This window comes from Jaculus jaculus, chromosome 12, assembly GCF_020740685.1.
Source record: "Jaculus jaculus isolate mJacJac1 chromosome 12, mJacJac1.mat.Y.cur, whole genome shotgun sequence".
NCBI lineage: Eukaryota > Metazoa > Chordata > Mammalia > Rodentia > Dipodidae > Jaculus > Jaculus jaculus.
In genome coordinates this window covers 29,391,743-29,415,104 of record NC_059113.1, presented here as the reverse complement: position 1 = coordinate 29,415,104, position 23,362 = coordinate 29,391,743, and the positions used below count along the sequence as shown (strand labels likewise).

Below are 23,362 nucleotides of genomic sequence, written 5' to 3'. Positions count from 1 at the left end.
TTACCTGTTTATAGTTGACATGATGAATTTTCAGAAATCAAGTTATTTTCTCATAGGGCTAGAATCCTCCTCCTCTGAACTGAAAACAGTTTTACAAGGAGTCTTTGCTTGGTCATCAAGACTTTAATTATAGAGGTTTTTTTTTTTCTTCTTTCTTTCTAAAGGCAGGTCCCGTTCCTAGAGTTTTTCTTTGAGTAGAAAAGAACACACTTAAAGAATATGAGTCTGTGAAGTACATTGGCTTTCTGGACATCTTTGTGTAATAACAGCATGTGCAGAGGGATTAACAGTCTGTAAGACAGTTTTCAACTTGTCCTTTTTTTGAAACTTACTCCCTTCCTAGAACTGATGATATTACATGTAGCTAAATGCTCCAGTTAGGAAAAGGATAAGAATTGAACATTAACCCAAAATTTTACAGTGTGAACTCAAGCTGGCTGCTTCCGCCTCCTTTTCTGATCACTGGAGCCTGTGCAACCTGCACTTGTCAGTGTTTCCTTTTTGAGCCACCGTACTCTCCATCCTTATTGCACTGACTTTTCTTTTGAATGCTACTGTCTTTAGGCTTTATGCTTGTTAATCACTTAGAGTTTGTACTGTTATGGAGTAGCATTGAAGAAGAAAGAATACACTTAAGTCTGAAGTAGAAATTTTAATTTGGTATAAGGTCAACATAGGGTGTGCTTGTGTATACATAAGAAAAGATATTAACTACCTGAAATAATTAGATTGCTTTGATGACAATGTCTTTGAGCTTAGAAAAGTGCTATTTTTTTTTTAATGTGAGTGTTTATGGAGGCTGTTTTCATAAGAACCAAAGTGTAGAAGCAAGGCTGGGCATGGTGGTACACACCTTTAATCCCACCATTTGAGAGGCAGAGGTATGTGGATCATTGTGAGTTCGAGGCCAGCCTGGTAATACAAAGTGAATTCCAGGTCAGCCTGGGCTAGAGTAAGATCCTTAAACAAAAACAAACAAACAAAAAAAGCAGTCTAGAAGAAGCTCAAGTGGTCCTCAGGGATGGATAAGTGAACTGCGCCTCTCCATGTAGCAGAAGGTTAGTGACAATAAAAAAGAGCAGACAGAGGTAAGAGGACCATTGTGGGGTAGAGACGAGCCTGGGATTACATAGTGAATGCCAGGTCAGCCTGGGCTAGACTGAGACCCTCCCTACCTTGAAAAAACAACCAACCAACCAAAAAAAAGTAGGCTGGGGTATAGCTGTCACCAAGAATAAATGTCAGTTGTGTTGTGCTAATAGAAAGAAACAAGACCCCCAAGGCTCAGAAGTATGGAGATTGACTGCTTGTTTGTATTATGAACAGTTACGCACTAAGAATAGGAATGATTTCATTTATTTACTCTTTAATATATCAAGAAAGATAATGTGGGATCTTGGAATTTGAGATGCTTGCTTTTGATATTGTATCCAAAAGAGATGTCAGTGATTTTTAGAGAAAAATAGGCTTTTTATTTTTTTCTCTAATTTGGTTACATGGATTAACTTTTAAAGCTTAAAAATAAATTTGTTAAAAAAATAAATGAATTTGTTGGGGCTGGAGAGATGGCTTAGCAGTTAAGGCACTTGTCGGAGAAGCCGAAGGACCCAGGTTCAATTCCTCAGAACCCACGTAAGCCAGATGCAAAAGGTAACACATGCACACGGTGGCACACATGTCTGGAGTTCAGTTGCAGTGGCTAGAGGCCCTGTTGTACCAATTTTCTCTCTCATTAAAAATTTAAAAAACATAAATTTGTCTACTAGAGCTTTAAATAGTCCTTTTAAAAAATGACATCCTATTTTTTTTTCTCTCCCGTATCCTTTTGGATGCTATAGTTTAGGAAAGCATTATCTTGAATAGTTTCATTTGGGCACCTCGAAGTCCAGTACTTTTGTTTGTTCCTTACCATGTCCTGCCTGTGTTATTAAACACAGTTAGTGGATATGTTGGGTTCTTTCAGCTAGAGTCTGAGAGACCTAGCAATAGGGAGCTGGCTTTATTACTTTTTTGTTTCTCTAACATGTGACTAAATCCTTATACATAATAAATAGAATGGCTAATAGTATGTAGAGATAATTGAAGATGAAACTAGTATGAACTAAGTTCACTGATTATCTTAGTCTGCTAGGACAGTCATAATGGAGAACTACAGAGCAGGTGGCTTAAACAACAGACATTTGTTTCTCATGGTTTTGGAAGCTGGAAGTCCAAACATGGGGCCAATAAGGTTTGTTTCTGGTAAGGTCTTTATTCTTGCCTTACACGATGGCTACCTTCTTGCTGTGTCTTCTCATGATATTTTTTTTCTCTCTGCCTCATTTAATTACTGTGTTAAGATATGCATTTTTTTGGGGGGGGGAGGCATAACTGTTTATAATAGCAGCCTGTAAATAGTTAGGTATGCTGTATTAGTTACTTTTCTTACTGCTAAGACAAAGTACCTGACAAAAGGAACTTTAAGAAGGGTTTATTTTGGCTCACAGTTTGAGAAGGAATACAGTCTGCCATGGCAGAAAAGTCATGGTGGCAGGAGAGTAAAACAGCTGATTACATTGCATTTGAAAAGTGGAGAGAGATTAATATTGGTGTTCAGCTCACTGTTTCCTTTTTATTCAGTCTGAGAATCTTGCTCTACAGGGTCACATTCAGAAGGGCCTTTTAATCTTTCTGGATATACCTCCATAGATAAACCCACAGGCATGTTTCCACGGCTATTCTAAATCCAGTCAAGTTGACAAGATTATAGTATTTTAGATAGTTTGTTAGTCCTGCTCCGCTAGCAAAAGCCAGTCAGTGCATGCTGGACATCCCAGTAGAGACATTGCAGGATGGGGAGTTGGTCAAGCAGGTTCAAGGTCTGAGATGCAGAGTAGGAACACCAATGTAACACATAGGGATTCCCGAAGTAGCCACTGCCCCTTTTGACTATGAACAGAGAAACTGGTGTGAGATTTTCTAAGATTGGAGAAGAAGCTCCTTAAAGCTATGCCTGAACCCTGTGAGAAGGGTCTACTGCCTGGTTGCTCTTGAAGCTTTAGACAAGGGTCTCCTGAAGTTGAGACTCAGACTTTGAGAGAATACGCTGCTGTGCTTCTGGGGAGTATGATGAGTTTAGTCCTAAGAGCACTAAGAGAAGCTGAGAAAAGTGACTGCGATAGGGAAAGGGCTAGCAGTAGTAGCCCAAGTACTAGGATGATATTGATAGGAACAGGAGACAGACTGGAAGGAGAAAGGTGTTTTTTTTTTTTTTTTGTAAAGAGTCTTCAAGAGTTTGAACCAGAAAGTGAATGTAGAAAAGTGAGTGTAGAATTGAGAGACAAGAGCATAATGGTGGACACAAATTCAGTTTGGCAGTATGTATCTATAAACTGAGAAATGTACATAACTTCTTACCTAGTAATTTCAGTTCAAGTTATATGCTTTAAAGAAATAATCCAAAAGTGAGGAAATAAGTGTATATGTGTGTATGTGTTTGATTATAATTGCATATAGTTAAAAAAGAAATTAGCTTTTTGTTTTATTATTTTTTTTTTTTTTTGAGGTAGGATACTACTCTAGCCCAGGCTGATCTATGTAGTCTCAGGGTGGCCTTGAACTCATGGAGATCCTCCTACCTCTGCCTCCCAAGTGCTGGGAAATCACCATGCTCTGCTCAGAAATTAGCTTTGAAGGACAGATACAGTTTTGAAAAAGTAGGGAAACCAGTGTTTATTAGGCATTTCTTATATTTGAGTTACATTGCTATATCTCATTTAATCTTCAAGATAACATAAAATTTATACCTGTAATTGTTCCCAAAAGTAATTCTGGAATTGGATGAATTTAGTCTGCCATAAGGCACTACTATAACTGATTCTCACAAGGAAGGACACCAGGGACTTAGGGGAAGGGATGAAATAACTTGGAGAAAATAAAAATATGGCCATTGTGGTGGCTCACATCTGTAATCTCAGCACAGACAAGGGTGGTTGCAAGTTTGAGGACAGGTTGATCTACATTGTGAATCTCCAGCCTGCAAGGGCTGTGCAGTGAGATGCTGTCACAAACAAAACAGATCTCTGAAAACAGTGAGTAGATTGAAAGTAGAGGAAGACAGGGTTAGAAAGCAAGGTGATTTAGTACATGGAGAAGAGAATTTAATGCTAGCATGAAGGAAAGCTAACTGTTGGGGTATGTTGTATGAGTTTTGAGCTATCTGAGTAACTAGATAAAGTAATATTTCAAGAGGACTAACCTGGTAGCATTGTACAGAAAAACAACCCACAGGGAATAAAGATGACGAGTCAGTACATGACTTGAAGTGAGACATATAAGTAGATCAGGACTGCAAAGGAAGTGAAATGGAATCAGTTTGGGAAAAAATTCCTATTTGGCTTAATGATAAAAATGAGATATCACTAACAGATGTAAAACTGCTAAGCACATGAGAGGAAGGAAAGCCTCCACAATTTCTTAGGGTTAAATTTAAATTTGGCAGCCATTTATATTGTTTTTTTTTTATGTCAGTTGATTCTGAAATAGAAAATTATTTACTAACTTAACAGATGATTGCTTTCTAATCTAAATTTATAGTAATCTACATACAGTAAAAATGTAAATTGAAATTGATCTTTACCAATCTAACTTTCTTTGCCAATCCTATTTTATCTGATTGTAGAAGTCATCGCTACCGTTAAGTGGGTTATATTGGAACTTACTAAAATTAGTTGTTTATAAAGTATAAATAAGGGAAAATGGGCTCTTTCCCAGGCCATTCATGTTGTTTTATTACATATATTTTACAACTATATACTTAAAAAAATTTTATTTGAGAGCGCGAGTACGAACCAGGGCCTCTAGCCATTGCAAATGAACTCTAGACACATGTGCCATCTTGTGTATCTGGTTTTACGTGGGTGCAGGGGACTCGAACCTGGTCCTTAGGACTGCTGAGCCATCTCTCCAGTCCTGTACACTTTTTTATAAAAAGCAATTTTGGGCTGTTGTATTAGGTGGTATCTTTCACTAAACTGAAGACTCACTGATTTCATTTGATTAGTTAGACTAGCTAGCCAGCACGTCCTGAGAATTCTTTGTCTTCACCTCCTCAGCACTGGGGTTATAGGTATGCACCACCACTCCTAACATTTCCTGTGGGTTCTGGAGATCTGAACTCAGATCCTCATGCTTGTGTGGCAAGCACTTTACCCACTGAACCATCTCTCTAGTCTCAGCAACTGTAACTTTAAGAAATATTTATTTATTTATTAGAGAGAGAGAATATATGAATTGGGCACGCCAGGTCTTCCTTCCTCTGCAAATGAACTCCAGATGCATATGCCACTTTGTGCATCTGGCTTTACATGGGAACTGAGGAATCAAACCCAGGCCATCAGACTTTGTAAACAAGTGCCCATAACCTCTGAGCCATCCCTCCGGCCCCAACAAGTATAAGATTATTCTAAGAAATGTTGGCTAGGCTGGAGAAATGGCTTAGTGATTAAAGGTGCTTGCTTGCAAAGCCTAATGACCCAGGTTCAATTCCCCAGTACCTATGTAAAGTCAGACAAAAGTGGCACATGCATTTGGAATTTGTTTGCAGTGGCAAGTGCCCATACTCTACCCCCAATAAATAAATAAAAATATTTTTAATTTATTAAAAAAATTTATTGAGCGAGAACAAGGCAGATCGAGAGAAATGATGGGCGTGCCAAGGTCTCTAGCCACTGTACACAAACTCCAGACACATGTGCCACCTTTTGCATCTGGCGTTACATGGGTATTGGGAATCAAACCTGGGCCCTTTGGCTTTGCAGGCAAACACCTTAACTGCTAAACCATCTCTCCAGCCCAAATAAAAATATTTTTTAAGAAATGTTTACTTACCATCAACAGAGTGCTTTGTGATTAGTATATGTGATGCTGAAGAATTTAAATAAATTATACCAATTACAGTTCCTCAGATTCTAGAATTGAAGAGGAGAGGGAGAAGACTTAAGTAAGTGATTGATTATTCTATTTGGAGCTCAGCAGCTAAGCATGGATACACAGCACCTTTTTTTTTTCTTTTTTCCTCCCCTGAGGTAGGGTCTCACTCTAGCCCAGCCTGACCTGGATTCACTATGTAGTCTCAGGGTGGCCTTGAACTCAAGGTGATTCTCCTACCTCTGCCTTCCAAGTGCTGGGATGTGCCACCATGCTCAGCATGGCACTGTGTTTTAATTCAACAAATGCTTATTTAATATTATTGTGCGAGGCACTGGAATGATTTCTGCATGCACAGGACTGTCTTTTTTGGAAAAAGAAAAGAAAAATGCAACTCTAAACTGTCAGAAAGGATTTGGAAGGAGATGAAGTTATGAAAAAGCTGATTAGTAGTGAATAAATGGACCGATAGAGAGTTGACCTGGCTAGATGAGAACATAATGTTTTAGAAAGTTTAGTTTTCTCACCACACTAGAAACACTGAACAGAGTGAATTTTCTCAAGTGAAGTCTGTGCCACGTATTTTTTCTTGTAATTTCATGAACATTAAATTGGGCAGAGATTCTCTGGAAAGCTTTCAGGGCTTTGGTTTCTTGTTATGTAAGTAGAGATTATGAATAGTATTTAGTTTCTAGTGACTATATGTGTACTTTGTCTTGTTCTTATTTTTTTTTTATTGACAACTTAAATAATTATAGACAATAACCCATGGTAATTCCCTCCTTCCCTCACTTTCCTCTTTGAATTTCTACTCTCCATCCTATTCCTTCCCCCTTTCAATCAGTCTCTCTTTTTTTGATGTCATCATCTTTTCCTCCTATTATGATGGTCTTGTGTAGGTAGTGTCAGGCACTGCAAGGTTATGGCTATGCAGACCATTTTTTTGACTGGAGGAGCATGTTGTAAGGAGTTCTGCCCTTCTCCTTTGGCCCTTACTTTCTTTCTGCCACCTCTTCCGCAATGGACCCTGAGCCTTGGAAGGTGAATAGAGATATTTCAGTTGCTGAGCACTCCTCTATCACTTCTCAGCACCATGGTGCCTTGTGAGTCATCTCAAGGTCACTGCCATGTGAAAAGAGAAGCTTCTCTAACCCAAAGTGAGAGTAGCATTAATACATGAGTGTGAACATTAAGAAAAGTGCTTGCTGGACAGTTTAATGAGCATAGTATATGCATTTAGCCAGAGACCAGCAGACATTACATCCCTAGGGCTCATGACTACCGCTGTCTTAGGTTTTCAGTACATCAGGCAGGTATTCCCTCCCATGGAGTGGGTCTCCAGTCCAATTAGAGGGCAGTTGGTTTCCCCCATAACAGACACACCACTATTGCACACGTTGGCTCATTTGGCCTGGCTGGCCAAATTTAAGGCTCTCACTGTCCACTGTTGAGTATCTTCACTGGTGATTTCTCTTTCTCCCATTGAACTGCAGGCAGCATAGCTTTTCCAGCTTTCTGTCAGCTGGTCTACAGAGGAAGTTTTCAGCTCAGTTTCAGCAGGATTTCTCAGTGGCCTTGCAGCCCAAGTATGTGGAATCTTCAGCAGTAGGGTCTTATCATCTATTCCTGGTGGGAAACCAAGAGCCTTGGCAATGGCCTGTAATGTTTTGGGGGTATCAGGGACCTCCCTGACCAACAACTCATTGGAAGGTATCTCATCCCTGGCCCTGAAAATTTTCTAGTAACAATCTATGGCTTCTGGGTGTTCTATTGTCCAAAAAAAGGGGGTTTCCATATGACTTATTCATACCCTTATAGATTTTGACTAGCCCTCTCTCCACCTTTCCTTTACTCCATCTCTTCTTCCCCTGGCCTCACTTAGGCCTTTCCATCCCCATTAATCTGTTTTTCTACTTACATATATATAATACCATCCGATTAAGTCCCCCCTCCCTTTCTAATCCCTTTGTATCCCCTGTCTAGCTTATTGGCCTCTGTTACTGAGTTTTATTCCAACTCACATAGAAGTCCAATCATTTGTAGCTAGGATCGACATATGAGAGAGAACATGTGATGTTTGGCTTTCTGGGCCTGGGTTACCTCACTAAGTATCATCCTTTCCAGATCCATCCATTTCCCTGCAAATACCGCTGAGTAGAACTCCCTTGGGTAAATGTGCCATATCTTCATTATCCACTCATCAGTTGAGCGACATCTAGGCTGGTTCCATTTCCTAGCTATTGTGAATAGAGTGGCCATAAACATGGTTGAGCAAGTATCTCTAAGGTAGTGAGACAAGTCCTCAGGATATATGCCTAGGAGTGCTATAGCTGGGTCATATGGTAAATCTATTTTTAGCTGTCTCAGGAACCTCCACACTGATTTCCACAGTGGCCGGACCAGATTGCATTCTCACCAACAGTGTAGAAGGGTTCCTCTTTTACCTCATCCTCACCAGCATTTATGGTCATTTGTTTTCATGATGGTAGCCATTCTGACAGGTGTGAGATGGAATCTTAATGTAGTTTTTTTTTTTTTAAATTTATTTATTTATTTGAGAGCGACAGACACAGAGAGAAAGACAGATAGAGGGAGAGAGAGAGAATGGGCGCGCCAGGGCTTCCAGCCTCTGCAAACGAACTCCAGACGCGTGCGCCCCCTTGTGCATCTGGCTAATGTGGGACCTGGGGAATCAAGCCTCGAACCGGAGTCCTTAGGCTTCACAGGCAAGCGCTTAACCGCTAAGCCATCTCTCCAGCCCTCAATGTAGTTTTAATTTGCATTTCCCGGATGGCTAATCTGCTTCTTTGGTCTGTTCAGACTTTTGTAATGTTAGCTCATTCTCCAAACGGTAACATTTATCAGACTTCTTGTGTATTGCATCATCTCAAAATCCAATAATACTTCTTTTCCTAGTGTTCAGCTAGTGAACATTATTTTCATTTACTTCATAGTACTGTATCTGAGAATAGTCCAATTCCTAGTCTCTTAAGTTAAGATTTGGTTATTGTCCTTTAGGTATGTATTATGCATAGTAGAGTTCTTCAGCAATAGGTGTTGTTATCAAGTGTATAGCACATCTTTTGCAATTTATCTAAGTCTTAGGTTCTGTGAAATAAATGTCTATGGAAGAAAATTAATTTGGAGCTAAATTTGCTTGTTATAATTGTAGGAGAAGAAAGGATCAGGACAGACAAACAGCCCAGAACCACTAGAAGATTCAGAGGTAGAATCTAGGCTGTGGCTTTGGGATAGATTTGAGAGAAGCTCAAGGCACTTCTGCCTGGATGAGATGAAGTGTGGTCAGAAGGAGTTTGCATTGTGAGATTTTGCAGAGCTTGACTGGTTGTTAATTCTTAGACTTGTCTTACAAGACAATTGTTAAGAGGATTTATTTTCATATAATTGGATATTTTAAAAACCCATCTTTTATGTAGGCACAATAAAAGAGGGAAATGATTAAAATTTAAATTCAGTAGCCAAGATTTAATTGTTAATAGTTGATTTCTTTTTTAATTTCGTGGAGCACTACAGTTACATTTCTAAGTCTAGTCAGGACACAAAGGGTTCTATAAGAAAGGAATTTCAGTTCCACAGCAGCAGTTAAAACAGATTTCCAGAGAAGGACAATTTATAGTGCATGGAGTCTTGATCTGTTACTTAAATTCTCTGACTTGTGAGAGAGAACATGAGAAATATATAGATTTTTGCTTATTTTTTATTACAGTGGTAAAATTTGCATAAAATTTACTTTTAGCTATTTTATGTGTACTGTTTAGCGACATTAAATGAATTCATAGTGTTGTGAAATCATAACTACTGTTTGTTTCTAAACATCATCTGAGAAAACCCCTATCCATTAAACATTGACTTATCATGTCTACTCCTACACTCTTATCTCCACAATTTTATCTGTTCTAGGCCGCTTATAGAAATAGTCATATGTAGGGCTGGAGAAGTGGCTTAGTGGTTAAGGTGCTTACTTGTAAAACCTAATGACCTGAGTTTGATTACCCAGTACCCAATATAGAGCCAGATGCAGAAGGTGGCACATGCATCTGGAGTTTGTTTGCAGTGACTAGAGGCTGTAGCACCCATTCTATCCTTTTCTCTTTCAAATAAATAAATAAACTATTAAAAAAGGGAAATAGTCATATAGTATGTATCCTTTTGTGGCATATGACTTGATTAAACATAGGTTGTAGGGCTGGAGGGATGCTTAGTGGTTAAGGCATTTGCCTGCAAAGCTGAAGGACCCAGGTTCTATTCCCCAGGACCCACGTTAGCCAGATGCACCAGGGGGTAGGGGGAATCAGACATCTGGAGTTTATTTGCAGTGGCTGGAGGCCCTGGTGTGCCCATTCTCACTCTCTCTCCCTCTTTCTCTCTGTCAAATAAATAAATAAAAATAAAAAATTTAAAGAATAGGTTGTAGTAATTTAGCCAAACATAATCTTTTATATGCATCATAGATCTTTTGTATTGTGAAAAATGACATATGACTATTTCTTTTTTTAAAAGGTGTGTGCGCCACCATGCCTGGCAGCATTGGGAGTTTTTAAAATTAATTAATTAATTTGAGAGTGTAAGAGAGGGAAAGAGGCAGACACACACACACACACACACACACACACACACACGGGGGGGGGGAGAAAGAAAGAGAATGGGTATGTCAGGGCCTCCAGCCACTGCAAACAAACTCCAGATGCATGCGCTCCCTTGTGCATCTGGCTAATGTGGTTCAGGGAAATTGAACCAAGGTCCTTTGGCTTTACAGGCAAATGCCTTGACCACTAAGCCATCTCTCCAGCCCGCATTCTTTATTGCTTAGTATTTAAGTGTTATTGAAAGTCTTACATGAATTATATACTTCTCATACTTTTAAAATTTTGAGAAAGGGCTTGCTTTCTACCCCACACTGACCTTGAACTTGTTGTCTTGCTAGCTCAGCCTGGGATTACGGGCATGTGCTACTGCGCCCCATCTCTTTCAAACTCACTCAATACTGGCTAACCTAACTTGTCTCGGTAATTTTCAGTTGACTCACATTTGGGGAATTTTGTAGCCTTTCATATGTCACATGTTGAATTTTCTTTGTTCTATTTATTAAGATTTGAAACACAACTAGGCTTTAAAATGATAGTATCTCAGATGATGGGTCTGGGTATCTAGAAAATGTCTTTATGTACAATAGGCTACACTTGATCTTATCCAAAGGGCCAAGAAGCAATAAGATATTAAAAATGATTATGTCTAAAAATTCTTTAACGATATAAACCCCAAGTAGCTGAAGTCATTAAGCACATTTTAACTGTCTTTGTTTCTCAAAGGTATTTATTTTCAAAAGCTCAAGTGATAGTTTGCTTGTTATAAGAGCATGTACCATATATTTGCCACAGTGCTGCCACCTGGTGGTTATTGTGAGGGTCAACATGATGCTTAAGGTCACATAGTGGGGCCCAGGTGCTTAGCTAGGGTAGCAGTGTAGGGCTCAGGTTTTATTCTATTTATTTATGAATGAGACAGGAGGGAGGGAGAGAATGGGCACACCAGGGCCTTTACCTACTGCAAATGAACACCATATGCATGTGCCATCAAGTGCATCTGGCTTATGTGGGTCCTGGGGAATCAAACCTGGATCTTTAGGCTTTGCAGGCAAGCACCTTAACTACTAAGCCATTTCTCCACCCCAGGCTCAGGTTTGTATTTTAACTTTGGGATGTGACTTCCTTATGGACATGTAACGGACTGTGCAGGCTCATGCAAAATTGACAATAATAAAAGGTTTCTGAATGTGCAGTAGCCAAAAATTAATTCAAAATCAAATGTGGAAATGAATCTGAGTTGTTTTTAGACTGTACTCATGTTGCACCCCTCAGACTCTGCAGCTTCACCACGGTCTTGATCCTTGGCCCGCAAACACGCACGTTTTCTAGTGTGTATGCATCACACTACATAACACCAGGGCCTTCTGACTGTAAATACCTCAAGTTGGATTCGACACTGTTGTATATCATGAATTGCAGTGCTTTTCTTGTACATACAAAGTTGTTTTTTTTTTTTTACCTCTTTTAATTATAGAAAAAAAGGCTTTTACTATTACTGTCGTTCTTCAGTATTTAAGTATCAAATTTTAGTATATTTTTGGGTTGCATTGCATTAGAATGTGTTTTTTTCATTCATATATGTGTGTGTCTGTGTGTGTGCATACCCATGTGTTTGCAGGCATACATCTGCCAGAGGTTGACATCATCTGTCTTCCTCAGTCACTGTCTTTGCTAATGCTGGGCCTCTCACTTGAACCCAGAGCGTGATGATTCTGATAGTCTAGCTAGTCAGCTTGCTCTGCATCCCCTATCTCTAACTCCTGAGTTCTGGAATTACAGGTGGGCTGCCATGTCCACTCAACATTTACATGGGTGTTGGGCATCCAAACTCAGGTTCCCATGCTTGCATAGCAAGCACTCTTATCTTCTAAGCTATTGTTGGATTTAAACAATGCTGTTTTTAAGTTTCTGAGTTTTTTTGTTTGTTTGTTTTTGTTTTTCAAGGCAGGGTCTCACTATAGCTCAGGCTGACCTGGAATTCACTATGTAGTCTCAGGGTGGCCTTGAACTCATGGTGATCCTCTTACTTCTGCCTCCTGAGTGCTGGGATTAAAGGTGTGCGCCACCACGCCTGGCTTAAGTTTCTGAGTTTTATACAAAGTTACTCAGTGGATTTTGGTTTGGGGTCAGGCCAGAATTTCCAGTAGTTTCTGAATGGTCCTAAGCATACTTCCACCACTTTGTGTTTGTGCAAAGCAGCATTCTGTGCATTGTCCATTATAAAATCAGAATACTAATCAATGCTAAATAATGTTGAAGAGTGGCTGACCCTGCAGCATTAAATATTCAGCCAAGATTCAGTTCTTTATGTAAAAGTGAAATCTCACTAAATTTTTAATAAATGGATAGCAAGGAATTGTTTTTTGTTAACTCCTTTCATTTATTTATTTGCAAGCAGAGAGAGAAAGAATGAGTATGAATATGGGTACACCAAGGCCTTTTATCACTGCAAACACACTCCAGATACATGCGGCACTTTGCATCTATCTTTATATGGCTACTGAGGGATTGAACCTAGGGTATTAGGCTTTGAAAGCAAGTACCTTTAACCACTGAACCATCTCCCTAGCCCAAGAAATTGTTTTTGTGGGTTTTTTTCCTTTTTTTTTCCTTGAGGTAGGGTCTCACTCTATCCCAGGCTGACCTGGAATTCACTATGTAGTCTCAGGATGGCCTCGAACTCACAGTAATCCTCCTACCTCTACCTCCTGAGTCCTGGGATTAAAGGTGTGCACCACCATGCCCGGCTCCAAGGAATTGTTTTAAAGTAAATGTCCTTAGGATTTGTTACCAGTAAATGTTGGATTTATATCCTATTTTATGTATCTATATAATTGGGCTAAAACAAGTGGAATTTTTTTTTCAAAAGTCTTTCTGCGTGTATATAGTTGTGTGTGTGTGTGCACATGTGTGTGCCATAGTCCATATGTGGAGGTCAGAGAACAGCCTTAGGTATTGGTCCTTGCCTTCCACCTTATTTGAGCAGGACTTTTTAAAAATTTTTATTTGTTGACAGTTTTCTACATATTTTTAATGCAGTTTGGTCATAATCACCTCCCGTTACCTTTTCCCATCCCTTCCATTGACCCCTTTCTTCCCAACTAATCCCTCTTCTGCTTGGATGTCTTTTTCTTTTTTGCTTGTATGTGTGTGATCTGCTGAGTTTAATTAGGCTTGTCTGTATCAGCAGGAGTGGGGGTGGAGGGTTATTTACCAAAGCACATGCTACTTACCGGTGACTACACCACTGCAGATATGTCCCCTACTCCCAGCAACTCTTAGCTGACAAACTCCCTAGGGAGGGATGAAGGCCTCATGTTCTCCTTCATGATTCATGACAGAATGTTGACGGGTCTAATTTTAATTTTGTGCAGTTCTTATGCAGGTGAAGACATTTGTTGTGAAGTAATGAATCTAACAGCCATGTTAGGTCCAGAAGGGCAGCATTCCACAGCACTGCTCCCCAGTTCTCTGTCCCCTTCACTCTTTCTTTCTTTCTTTCTTTCTTTCTTTCTTTCTTTCTTTCTTTCTTTCTTTCTTTCTTTCTTTCTTTCTTTTTCCTTTTTATTTATTTGAGAGCGACAGACACAGAGAGAAAGACAGAGGGAGAGAGAGAGAGAATGGGCGCGCCAGGGCTTCCAGCCTCTGCAAACGAACTCCAGACGCATGCGCCCCCTTGTGCATCTGGCTAACGTGGGACCGGGGGAACCGAGCCTCGAACCAGGGTCCTTAGGCTTCACAGGCAAGCGCTTAACTGCTAAGCCATCTCTCCAGCCCCCCTTCACTCTTTCTGTCCTCTCTTCCACAGTGTTCCCTGAGCCTTGGAGAGAATGATAGAGATGTCTTGTTTAGTACTGAGCACTCAACAGTCACTTATTCTTAGCACTTTGACAAGTTTTGAATCTTCCCAGTAAAAAGAAGTTTCCTTAACCAAAGGTGAGAAAGGCACTGATCTGTGGTCATAGACATACATATTTATAGGGCAGTTTGATGGGTACATACATATCAATTTAGCCGAACAGAAGTAGTAGCTTTCCTCCTAGGGCCTATGACCTCCCCAGCATAGGCTTTTGAGTAGGTTTTCATTACCAGGCATGAATTCCCTTCTATGGAGTGGGCTCAAATGCAATCAAGAGAACAGTTGTTTAACCCATGATAGTCATGCTACCATTGTACCAGTAGGCACATGTTGCCTGGCTGGTCAGTGGTATAAGCATACAAGGTCCATTACTGGGCAAGACTATTGGTGACTGTTCTCTACCAGCAATCTGCGTAGTACCTTCCAGCACTATGAGAGCTAACCGGCAGGTAGAAGGCTTCCAGCTCAGCTCCAGCTTGGTTTCGTTGTGTCCTGCAACAAAAGTGTATGTTGTCTTACCATCTAGTTCTGGTGGGTATCCAAGAGCAGTGGTCATAACTTGTATTGTTTTGAGGGCCTCTGGGGCCTCCCTGACCATCAGCTCACTAGGGAGGTATCTGAGACACATCTGTTGTTCACTGCTACTAGCTGACCTGAGAGCTTCTGGGGATTCTCCTTTCTCCACCTCCCCTCTGACCACATGAGTACTGAGATTACTGATGTGTGTTCCTATGTCTGGCTTTCCTTGGGTTCTAGAGGTCTCAATTCATGTCCTTACACCTGCCTGGCAAGTACTTTACCTACTGAATAATCTGTCCAGCCTGGAAAAACATTGAAAAAGCCCTGATGGAGGGCAACAGACACAAAATACAACCCAAATATCTCTAGCCAAAGCTGCCCCTCTGCTTTTGTGAAATTGAGTGGAGGTGAGTTGCTGTGGCAGAATCTTAGTTACTGAGGATATGAAATCACTGTGTGATATTACTTTGTAAAGAGCAAACCCATTTATATACTATTATGGTTAGTTTTATCTGAATTTGACTTTATTTTTCTTTACATGCAGGGTACTGTTCTTATTATTTCTAGTTGTACCAGATAATATATTTAATTATTCCACAATAGGTTCTGAGTACCTACTACATGCTAGGTACAGTTCTCAGTACTACAATACTAAACAGACAAATCAGAGTTTACATGTAGTTAAGGACAGGTGTGCATACACAGTAATTAGTGAAAATGATTAAAAGACTAAATAAAAGCAGGGAAGAGTGTTCTGAATTATTGTGGAAGCTGGATTGCTTTGAAATACACGATGGTGTATTAAGAGAAACCCTGAGAAAGGATTCTTAGTAGAGATCTGAAGAATGTGAAGGGACACATGGAGGGGGGGCGGAGGGAGAAGTCTTGCAGTTGGTTGGAGCATTTGACTCCTTGAAGAAAACAAAAGCATGTGCATGCACAAATAAGTAACTTAAAATATTTATTTAGGGTAATCTCCCTAGGTTCCCCCCCCAATTTTTTAAAAAAATATTTATTTATTTATTTGAGAGTGACAGACAGAGAAAGAAAGGCAGAGAGAGAGAGAGAGAGAGAGAATGGGCACACCAGGGCCTCCAGCCACTGCAAACAAATTCCAGACACGTGCGCCCCCTTGTGCATCTAGCTAACGTGGGTCCTGGGGAATCGAGCCTCGAACCGGGGTCCTTAGGCTTCACAGGCAAACGCTTAACTGCTAAGCCATCTCTTCAGCCCACCCCCCCCCAATTGTTTTTTTAAAGGAGTTACTTCTCTTATCCAACTCTCCATACCTGGAATCATTAACAGTCTCCCCCTACCCACCTTTCCAGGGTGAGTAAACACTATTGTCTGTCTTCTTCTGTTGGATAAACTTTTTACTTTCCATATTTAAGTGAGAGAATAATAGTTTTGTGCCTGACTCATTTCACTTAATACTATGTCCCCCAGTTTCATCTGTGTTACTGTAAATGACAGCATTTTATTCTTTTCTGTGTAGAATACTATTCCTTTGAAGACATAATATGTAAAAATAGTACTATATAGATTATTTACTCATTCATTCACTTACAGGAGTCTTGTTGAAGGTGCTTATCTCCTGATTCAACAACCACCTCCTTTTCTCCTCTCTCCTTGTTCTTTCCAGCTTACTCTGAAGCCCAGGCTACTCTTGACCTCAGAAATCCTTTTAAGTTTCAGCTTTTTTTTTTAAACAGAGCCTCAAATTCTAGCTGAGGATGACCTGGACCCCTTAAATTTTTTTTTTTTTTAACTTTTGTATTTATTAGAAGGGGTATAGGGAGGATGGGTGCACCAGGTCCTCCAGCCACTGCAGATGAACTCCAGACGCATGCGCTACCTTGTGCATCTAGCTTATGTGGGTCCTGGGGAATTGAACCTGGATTAAGTTTTGCAGGCAAGCACCTTAATCACTAAGCCATTTTATTCAGCCTGATTAAACCCTGTTTTTAAGTTTAAAAATTTTTATTTATTTATTTTCAAGCATAGAGGACAGAGAGACAGAGAGAATGGGTATGCCAGTGCCTCCAGCCTCCACAAATGAACTCCAGACGCATGTACCATTATGCATCTGACTTTATCTGAGTACTAGGGAATTAGTCAGGCAGTTAAGCGTTGCAGGCCATGCCTTAGCTGCTGAGCCATCTCTGCAGCCTGACCTTAAACTTTTGATCCTTCCTCCTCTACATGGGACTGTACGTATGGCCCATTACTCCCAGATTATGCAGTGTTGGGGTTGAACCCAGGGTTTCTCATGCTAGACAACATTCTACCAGCTGAGCTACATCCCTGATCCCACCTGCTCAGTAATTTCTGTGTTTCTTTTTTGTTTTTAAGAATAAAGTCCCACTTCTTAAAGTCATAATTTTTAAATATATTTTTAACCTTTTTAAATTGTTTTTATTTTTATTTTATTTTACTAAAGAGAGAGTGGGAGAAAGAAGCATATAGAGAAAGAGAGAGAGAAAAAAAAATGGGCATGCTAGGGCCTCTAGCCACTGCACAGGAACTCCAGATGTGTCACTTTGCGCATCCGGCTTTACATGGGTACTGGGGAGTTGAACCCAGGTCATTATAATTTGCAGGCAAGCACCTTAGCCCCGTGCCATCTTTCCAGCCCTGAAAGTCCAGTTTTGTCAAAAGACATTCAGTGATAGTTTTCACAAACTGCTCTGGCTTCTTCATTTTTTCCCCCTTCCCCCTCCCTATTCTTAACACAGCAACCACATACTTTATACACATGCTTTAGTATTGCCTTTTGCTCTATTACTAGTTGGGGAAGCTCTGCGAGAGAGGAATATGTATACTTGAGGTTGTGTCTTACCCTCCTTGGACTAGCCTCCTAGGATTTTATAACAGAGTACCTGCACTGTGTACATGCTGTCTTTCCCTCCTGAAACCACAATGGGAATTTCTTTCCCCTGCTGCTGCAGTGTACTTACTGATGATTTTTATAGTGCTCAGCTGTGTTCCACCTTATGTTTATATATACATCTTACTGCTTCTCCAGAGAGCGCATGCCTTCTTACTGCTGTTTTGTGTCTCAGTTGAATATTTCAGTTTTAGTTGTAGGATTGCCTTTCTTTAATCATGTCATTTAGTTTCAACATGATTGGAGTATATATGTATTTTTTATACTTAGACCCCAGCCAAAAGCAGGCTTTGTAAAATCTCATTTACTAAGTTGGAATTTTAGGATTGTGATATAATATATAATATATGTTATCTATTATTGTGATATAATAAAGTTATGTACACTTAGAACAGAATGTAAAGCTGTAATTTTTTTGTTTGCTTGTAACAATCTTGGGGTCACTTCTGTATTGTAATTAGGATAATTATTTCTGTTCTGAAAGCCTGGAGCCTTGATTGTGAAAATTAGTGGTATTAGTAATAGTATCACATGCTTCATGAAGTGTACAGGAGACAGATACAACAATCCTCTGGAGGAGCGTTTCTTCTTTATTAACTTTTTATTGATAAGTTTCCTACATACAAATCATGTATTTTGATCATAATTCTCTTTGATTACTTATATCCCCCACCATCCTCTTTCACTGAACCCTACTACTTTCCAACTAGGCTCTCTTCTATTTTGAGTTCTTTCGTTAAAAGTATAATTTAAATTTTACACTCATACTAAAAACAAATTACTAGGCTCAGAATGAATTGTTTTTGTCTTTGCAGCCGGTTGCTGAACCAATCCCCATCTGCAGTTTCTGTCTTGGCACAAAAGAGCAAAACCGAGAAAAAAAGCCTGAGGCACTTGTCTCCTGCGCAGACTGCGGCAACAGTGGTATGTGGCTTCGCGTTGCCGTGCCACAGGCCTACAAAGCAAGGCGTGAGGGCACTGGCCTGAGTGACTTGGTATCTGCAGTCCTTGGGAATTGAATGCTTGAATTTGACTACAGTTTTAAGTTGCTGAATTGAGCTTCCACACTATGTAGAACTTAATTGTTTAGTTAATTTAAATCATGTTTCTGATTTCTTTTAACCATTTCAGATTTTTAAATAAATTTTCTGTGAACTTACTTTTTTCTCCTGACTTTTATAGTTTGTTTTTGAGTACTGCTTAAGCATACCAATCAGTCTGAAGGTATTTCTAGTTTCTTTAATCGCTGCATAGCTTTGTTGATTTGTGACTCAGGCTTGATGCCTAGAACCAGAACAAGATAACAGAGGTGTTTTGTTTTACTTGAGGCACTTAACTTGTATCACATTAGGACTGTGTGGACACTGCAGTTTATTGAGCCTTTGAAATTCTAGGCCATGAGAAAGATTTTGCAGAATCTTCTAACTTATCAATACCAAAGATATCCCCACTGTACATTTTAGGAACTCACAAGACCACGTTATAGGAAGACTTCAATAAACTAGCATTATTTGTTATTATTGGCTTCTCACTGTATGTAACTGTAACAATGAGGACATCAGCCAGCAAACATCCTGTACTAGCTAATTCAAAAGGAATTTAGTGCTGTGTTGCAGTTAATGTCACGTTGCTAGTACAAACACCCAACCAGAAGCAGCTTGTGGAAGGAAAGGGTTTATTCCAGGCTTCCAGAATCCAGGGGAACACCATGAGTGGCAGAAGAAGCTAGCTTGCTTCAGCATCCTCAGAGAGAGAGAGAGCTGTCAACAGCAGCAAGCTCAACAGCCAGAGCTCCACCTGCTCTGCACACACCTTAGGGCTGGACTCTGATTTGTCCCGGTGACACACTCCCTGTAGCAGGGATCTGCCTGCTAGGGGCTCAAGGTGCAAGCTTTATTTTATATTTTATTTTTATTTATTTATCTGAGAGAGAGAAATAGGGAGGGAGGGAGAGAGAGAGAACGGATGCACCAGGGCCTCAATCCAATGCAAACGACAAACTCCAGATGCACGTGTTACCTTGTGCATCTGGTTTACATGGGTTCTGGGGAATCGAACTAAGGTCCTTTGACTTTGCAGGCAAGCATTTTAACCACTAAGCCATCTCTCCAGCCCCACAAGCTTGATTTTAATAAACCACATACCTATGGACCATGCATTCAGAATATCATGTTCAAAGTACCTCTTGGTGGAATTACGTACTGTTGAAGTTGTTGGAAGAGCTAATAGGTTGAACTTTCAATTGGGCTTTGACACCTAAGCTGTCTGCAGGGTGACCTACCAGGCTGGGGAGTTGCTGTGTCTGCCTTCAGTAGGGCATATTGGAAGAAGGAGGACCTCATAGAACTATTGAATTTTGTAGCTAGGTACCAACATGCTGACTTTGACAACATCACTAGCAACTGGATAGCCACAATGGGCACTGGTGTTTTTTGTTTTTCTTTTTTTTTAATGTTTATTTAATTATTTATTTGAGAGTGACAGAGAGAGAAAGAGACAGAGAGAGAGGGAGAATGGGCATGCCAGGGCCTCCAGCCACTGCAAATGAACTCCAGATGTTTGTGCCCTTGTGTATCTGGCTAACATGTGTCTTGAGGAATCAAGCCTTGAACCGGGGTCTTTAGGCTTCACAGGCAAGCGCTTAACTACTAAGCCATCTCTCCAGCCCCTTTTATTTTGCTTTTTGAGGTAGGTTCTCACTGTAGCCCAGGCTGACCTGGAACTCACTATGTAGTCTCAGGGTGGCCTCGAGCTCACAGTGATCTCCTACCTCTGCCTCCCAAGTGCTGGGATTAAAGGTGTGCACCACCATGCCTGGCTGGACACTGGTAATTTTATAAGTTGGCTTATTTTTAGACAACATTGCAAGAGGGAAGATGATTTTTGCCTCATTTCTGCTTTTAAGGTATCCCTTGAACATGTTTAGTTTCTAGGTCTCAGTTTATTTCTAGAACCTAGCTAAAAGGTGCCTAGCAAGTATAGATTTTAGCTTTTTATTACCCATTCCCCATCACCAGCAGTGGGACACAAGGTCATTTGCATGCTGAGCAAGTGCTTTATCACTGAGCTATACTCCCCAGACCAGGCTTTCAGTTTTTACTTATAGAAGCATTAGAAGAAGGTATGAATAGACCTTGAGTACTAGGTGATCATATGAAGCATAGTATCATAAGTCACAGTGAATTCTTCATAGATTTCATAGTTAAATAAAAACAAAATCATGTAGCATGCTATGCAACACAGTGAGCGTTTTCCCAACTTTAAATTATAGGATTTGAGTATATATTAAAATTATTAAGTAATCTTTTCTCATTAAAAAATGAGAACAAAAGAGTATAAAGTGAAACATGAAATCTTTTTAAAATGCCTATAACTTCTTTCTAGGATGTTAATCAATATAAATAGATTATGTATGTTCTTTCAGAAGTAGCATGGGCATATTTATATTCATACATAGCAGTGTGTATGATAACAATGCTTTGATGTCAGCATGATACAAATTTAGACTCTAACAAGGTTTTTATACCCAAATTGTGGGAAGGCATTCTACAACCAAATTAGCGTTGGTAAATTGAGTTAGAGTGCCAAGTCCTAATGAGATACTATATGGCAAACTTCTGAGAGTATCTTGTTTTAGCTGACATATACAGTATTTTACTTATTTGAGAGAAAGGGAGAAAGAGAAAGTATGGGCACACCAGGACCTTTTGCAACTGCAAATAAACTCCAGATTCATGTATCGCTTTGTGTGTCTGGTTTTACATGGGTACTGGGAAATCAAACCTAGGCCAGCAGGCTTTGCAAGCAAGTGCCTTGAAGTGTTGGGCCATCTACCCAGCCCAGTTGATACACACACACACACATACATACACACACACACACATACACATACACACACACACACATATATAATATTTGAGATAATTGTCATTTTCTGCATCACTTACTTAGCATAATTACAAAATAATTTATTACTGACTTTTTTCCCCACTCTGATTAGGTCATCCGTCTTGCTTAAAGTTTTCCCCAGAACTAACTGTTAGAGTGAAGGCCTTACGGTGGCAGTGCATTGAGTGTAAAACATGCAGCTCCTGTCGTGATCAAGGCAAAAATGCAGTGAGTATTCTGCCTTCCAAATAGGCATTTCATTCACGAGTAGAAGGTATAAACAGACATTTCCGTCTGGCATGTCTAGCTGTATTGCTTTCACTTGATTCAGTAGAATTGTAACATAACATCTTTCTAATTACTTACCATTAGTTTACAATACTTTATGATTTAGACTTAGAATGTTTTTAGATAATTTGCAAAATAAATGGTAGAGAAACTTTGAGCAGCATAGAGACATTCGTTGAGGTATGCTTTCTTACAATTATAACTCATCCTTTTTAAATTAAGATAGACCACAGTTAGGTTTTTATCTGACTGTGAATGTTCTGGAAAGAATGAAACTGTAGCTCTTTATCAAACATTAGGCTTTCTCATTTATACTGTTTAGTTAATACAAATTATGGCACCTTTTGGTAGAGTATATCTTGAGATCTTTGAAGCTTCCTATGTGTAATGAAACCCTTTCTGTTTTATGAAATTAAGCAGAGCAACTATCTTTTCTTTTCCCTTTTTTTTTTCCTATTTTTTTAAGGATAACATGCTCTTTTGTGATTCATGTGACCGAGGTTTTCACATGGAATGTTGTGATCCACCACTCACACGGATGCCCAAAGGTGAGAAATCCTTTCTGAGGTTCAGCCCAGAATGAATGTGTTAGTGAAGTACTTTTATCTATTGTTAAAATGAAAGCATAATTGACTCATTCTTTTGGGGGCTTTATAACGTCTGTTTCGGCTTGTTAACAGTTTTGTAAGGCATGAATTAGTTTTGGCTATTATAAGCATCCATGAAATGGTTCATTTATAAATACTTGCTAGTCTCTAGCTACAGATCATAATACTTGTGTTACGTAGTATCTTGAAATTTCTTTATTTTTTAAGGAGAAAATGAAATTAATATTTTGATTACATCACTGTTCAACACTTCTCAAGAGCCTAGAGTGAGATCTGCTTTATTTTTTTGGGGGGGGGGAATGCTAGGGGGAAGCAAGGCATGGTGGTGCACTCCTTTAATCCCAGCACTGGGGAGTAAGAGGTAGGAGGATCACTAGCCTGGGTCTGTAGAGTGAGTTCATATTAGCCTGGTCTAGAATGAAACCATACCTCCACCACCTTACTACCCTCCACCCCTTGCCCCCCCCACCAAAAATGAAACAACTTTATAAACTTGTGACCAAATAAGTACCTAAATCACAAGAGTTATAGCTTAATATTATTTGATTCTTTTTATTCTCTCTTTTCTTCCCTGAAGTAGGGTGTCATTCTTGCCCAGGCTGACTCATTCTTTGTAGCTCCAGGCTGGCCTTGAACTCCAGGCAATCCTCCTACCTCAGTCTCTCAAGTGCTGAGACTAAAAGCATATACCACCATTCTTGGCTTGATTCTTTTTACTCTTGTTCCTTAAAAGCTATTGGTTGGGATATAGTTGCCTTTTGGGTAGGCTTCCATATTATATGTTTAAAATGTGTATGTG

The 23,362-nt window shown here is 39.7% G+C and overlaps 1 protein-coding gene across 3 annotated transcripts in view; it reads left to right on the top strand.

The window, feature by feature from the left end:
- Nucleotides 1-23,362, top strand: part of Kat6a (lysine acetyltransferase 6A) — a 107,254-nt gene that overhangs the window by 38,434 nt on the left and 45,458 nt on the right. For all 3 annotated transcript variants that reach the window (XM_045130511.1, XM_045130510.1, XM_045130509.1), the window contains exons 4-6: nucleotides 18,595-18,703; nucleotides 21,780-21,895; nucleotides 22,422-22,503. In XM_045130511.1, the coding sequence (XP_044986446.1) occupies nucleotides 18,595-18,703; nucleotides 21,780-21,895; nucleotides 22,422-22,503 (307 nt within the window). The remainder of the gene's footprint in view (nucleotides 1-18,594; nucleotides 18,704-21,779; nucleotides 21,896-22,421; nucleotides 22,504-23,362) is intronic.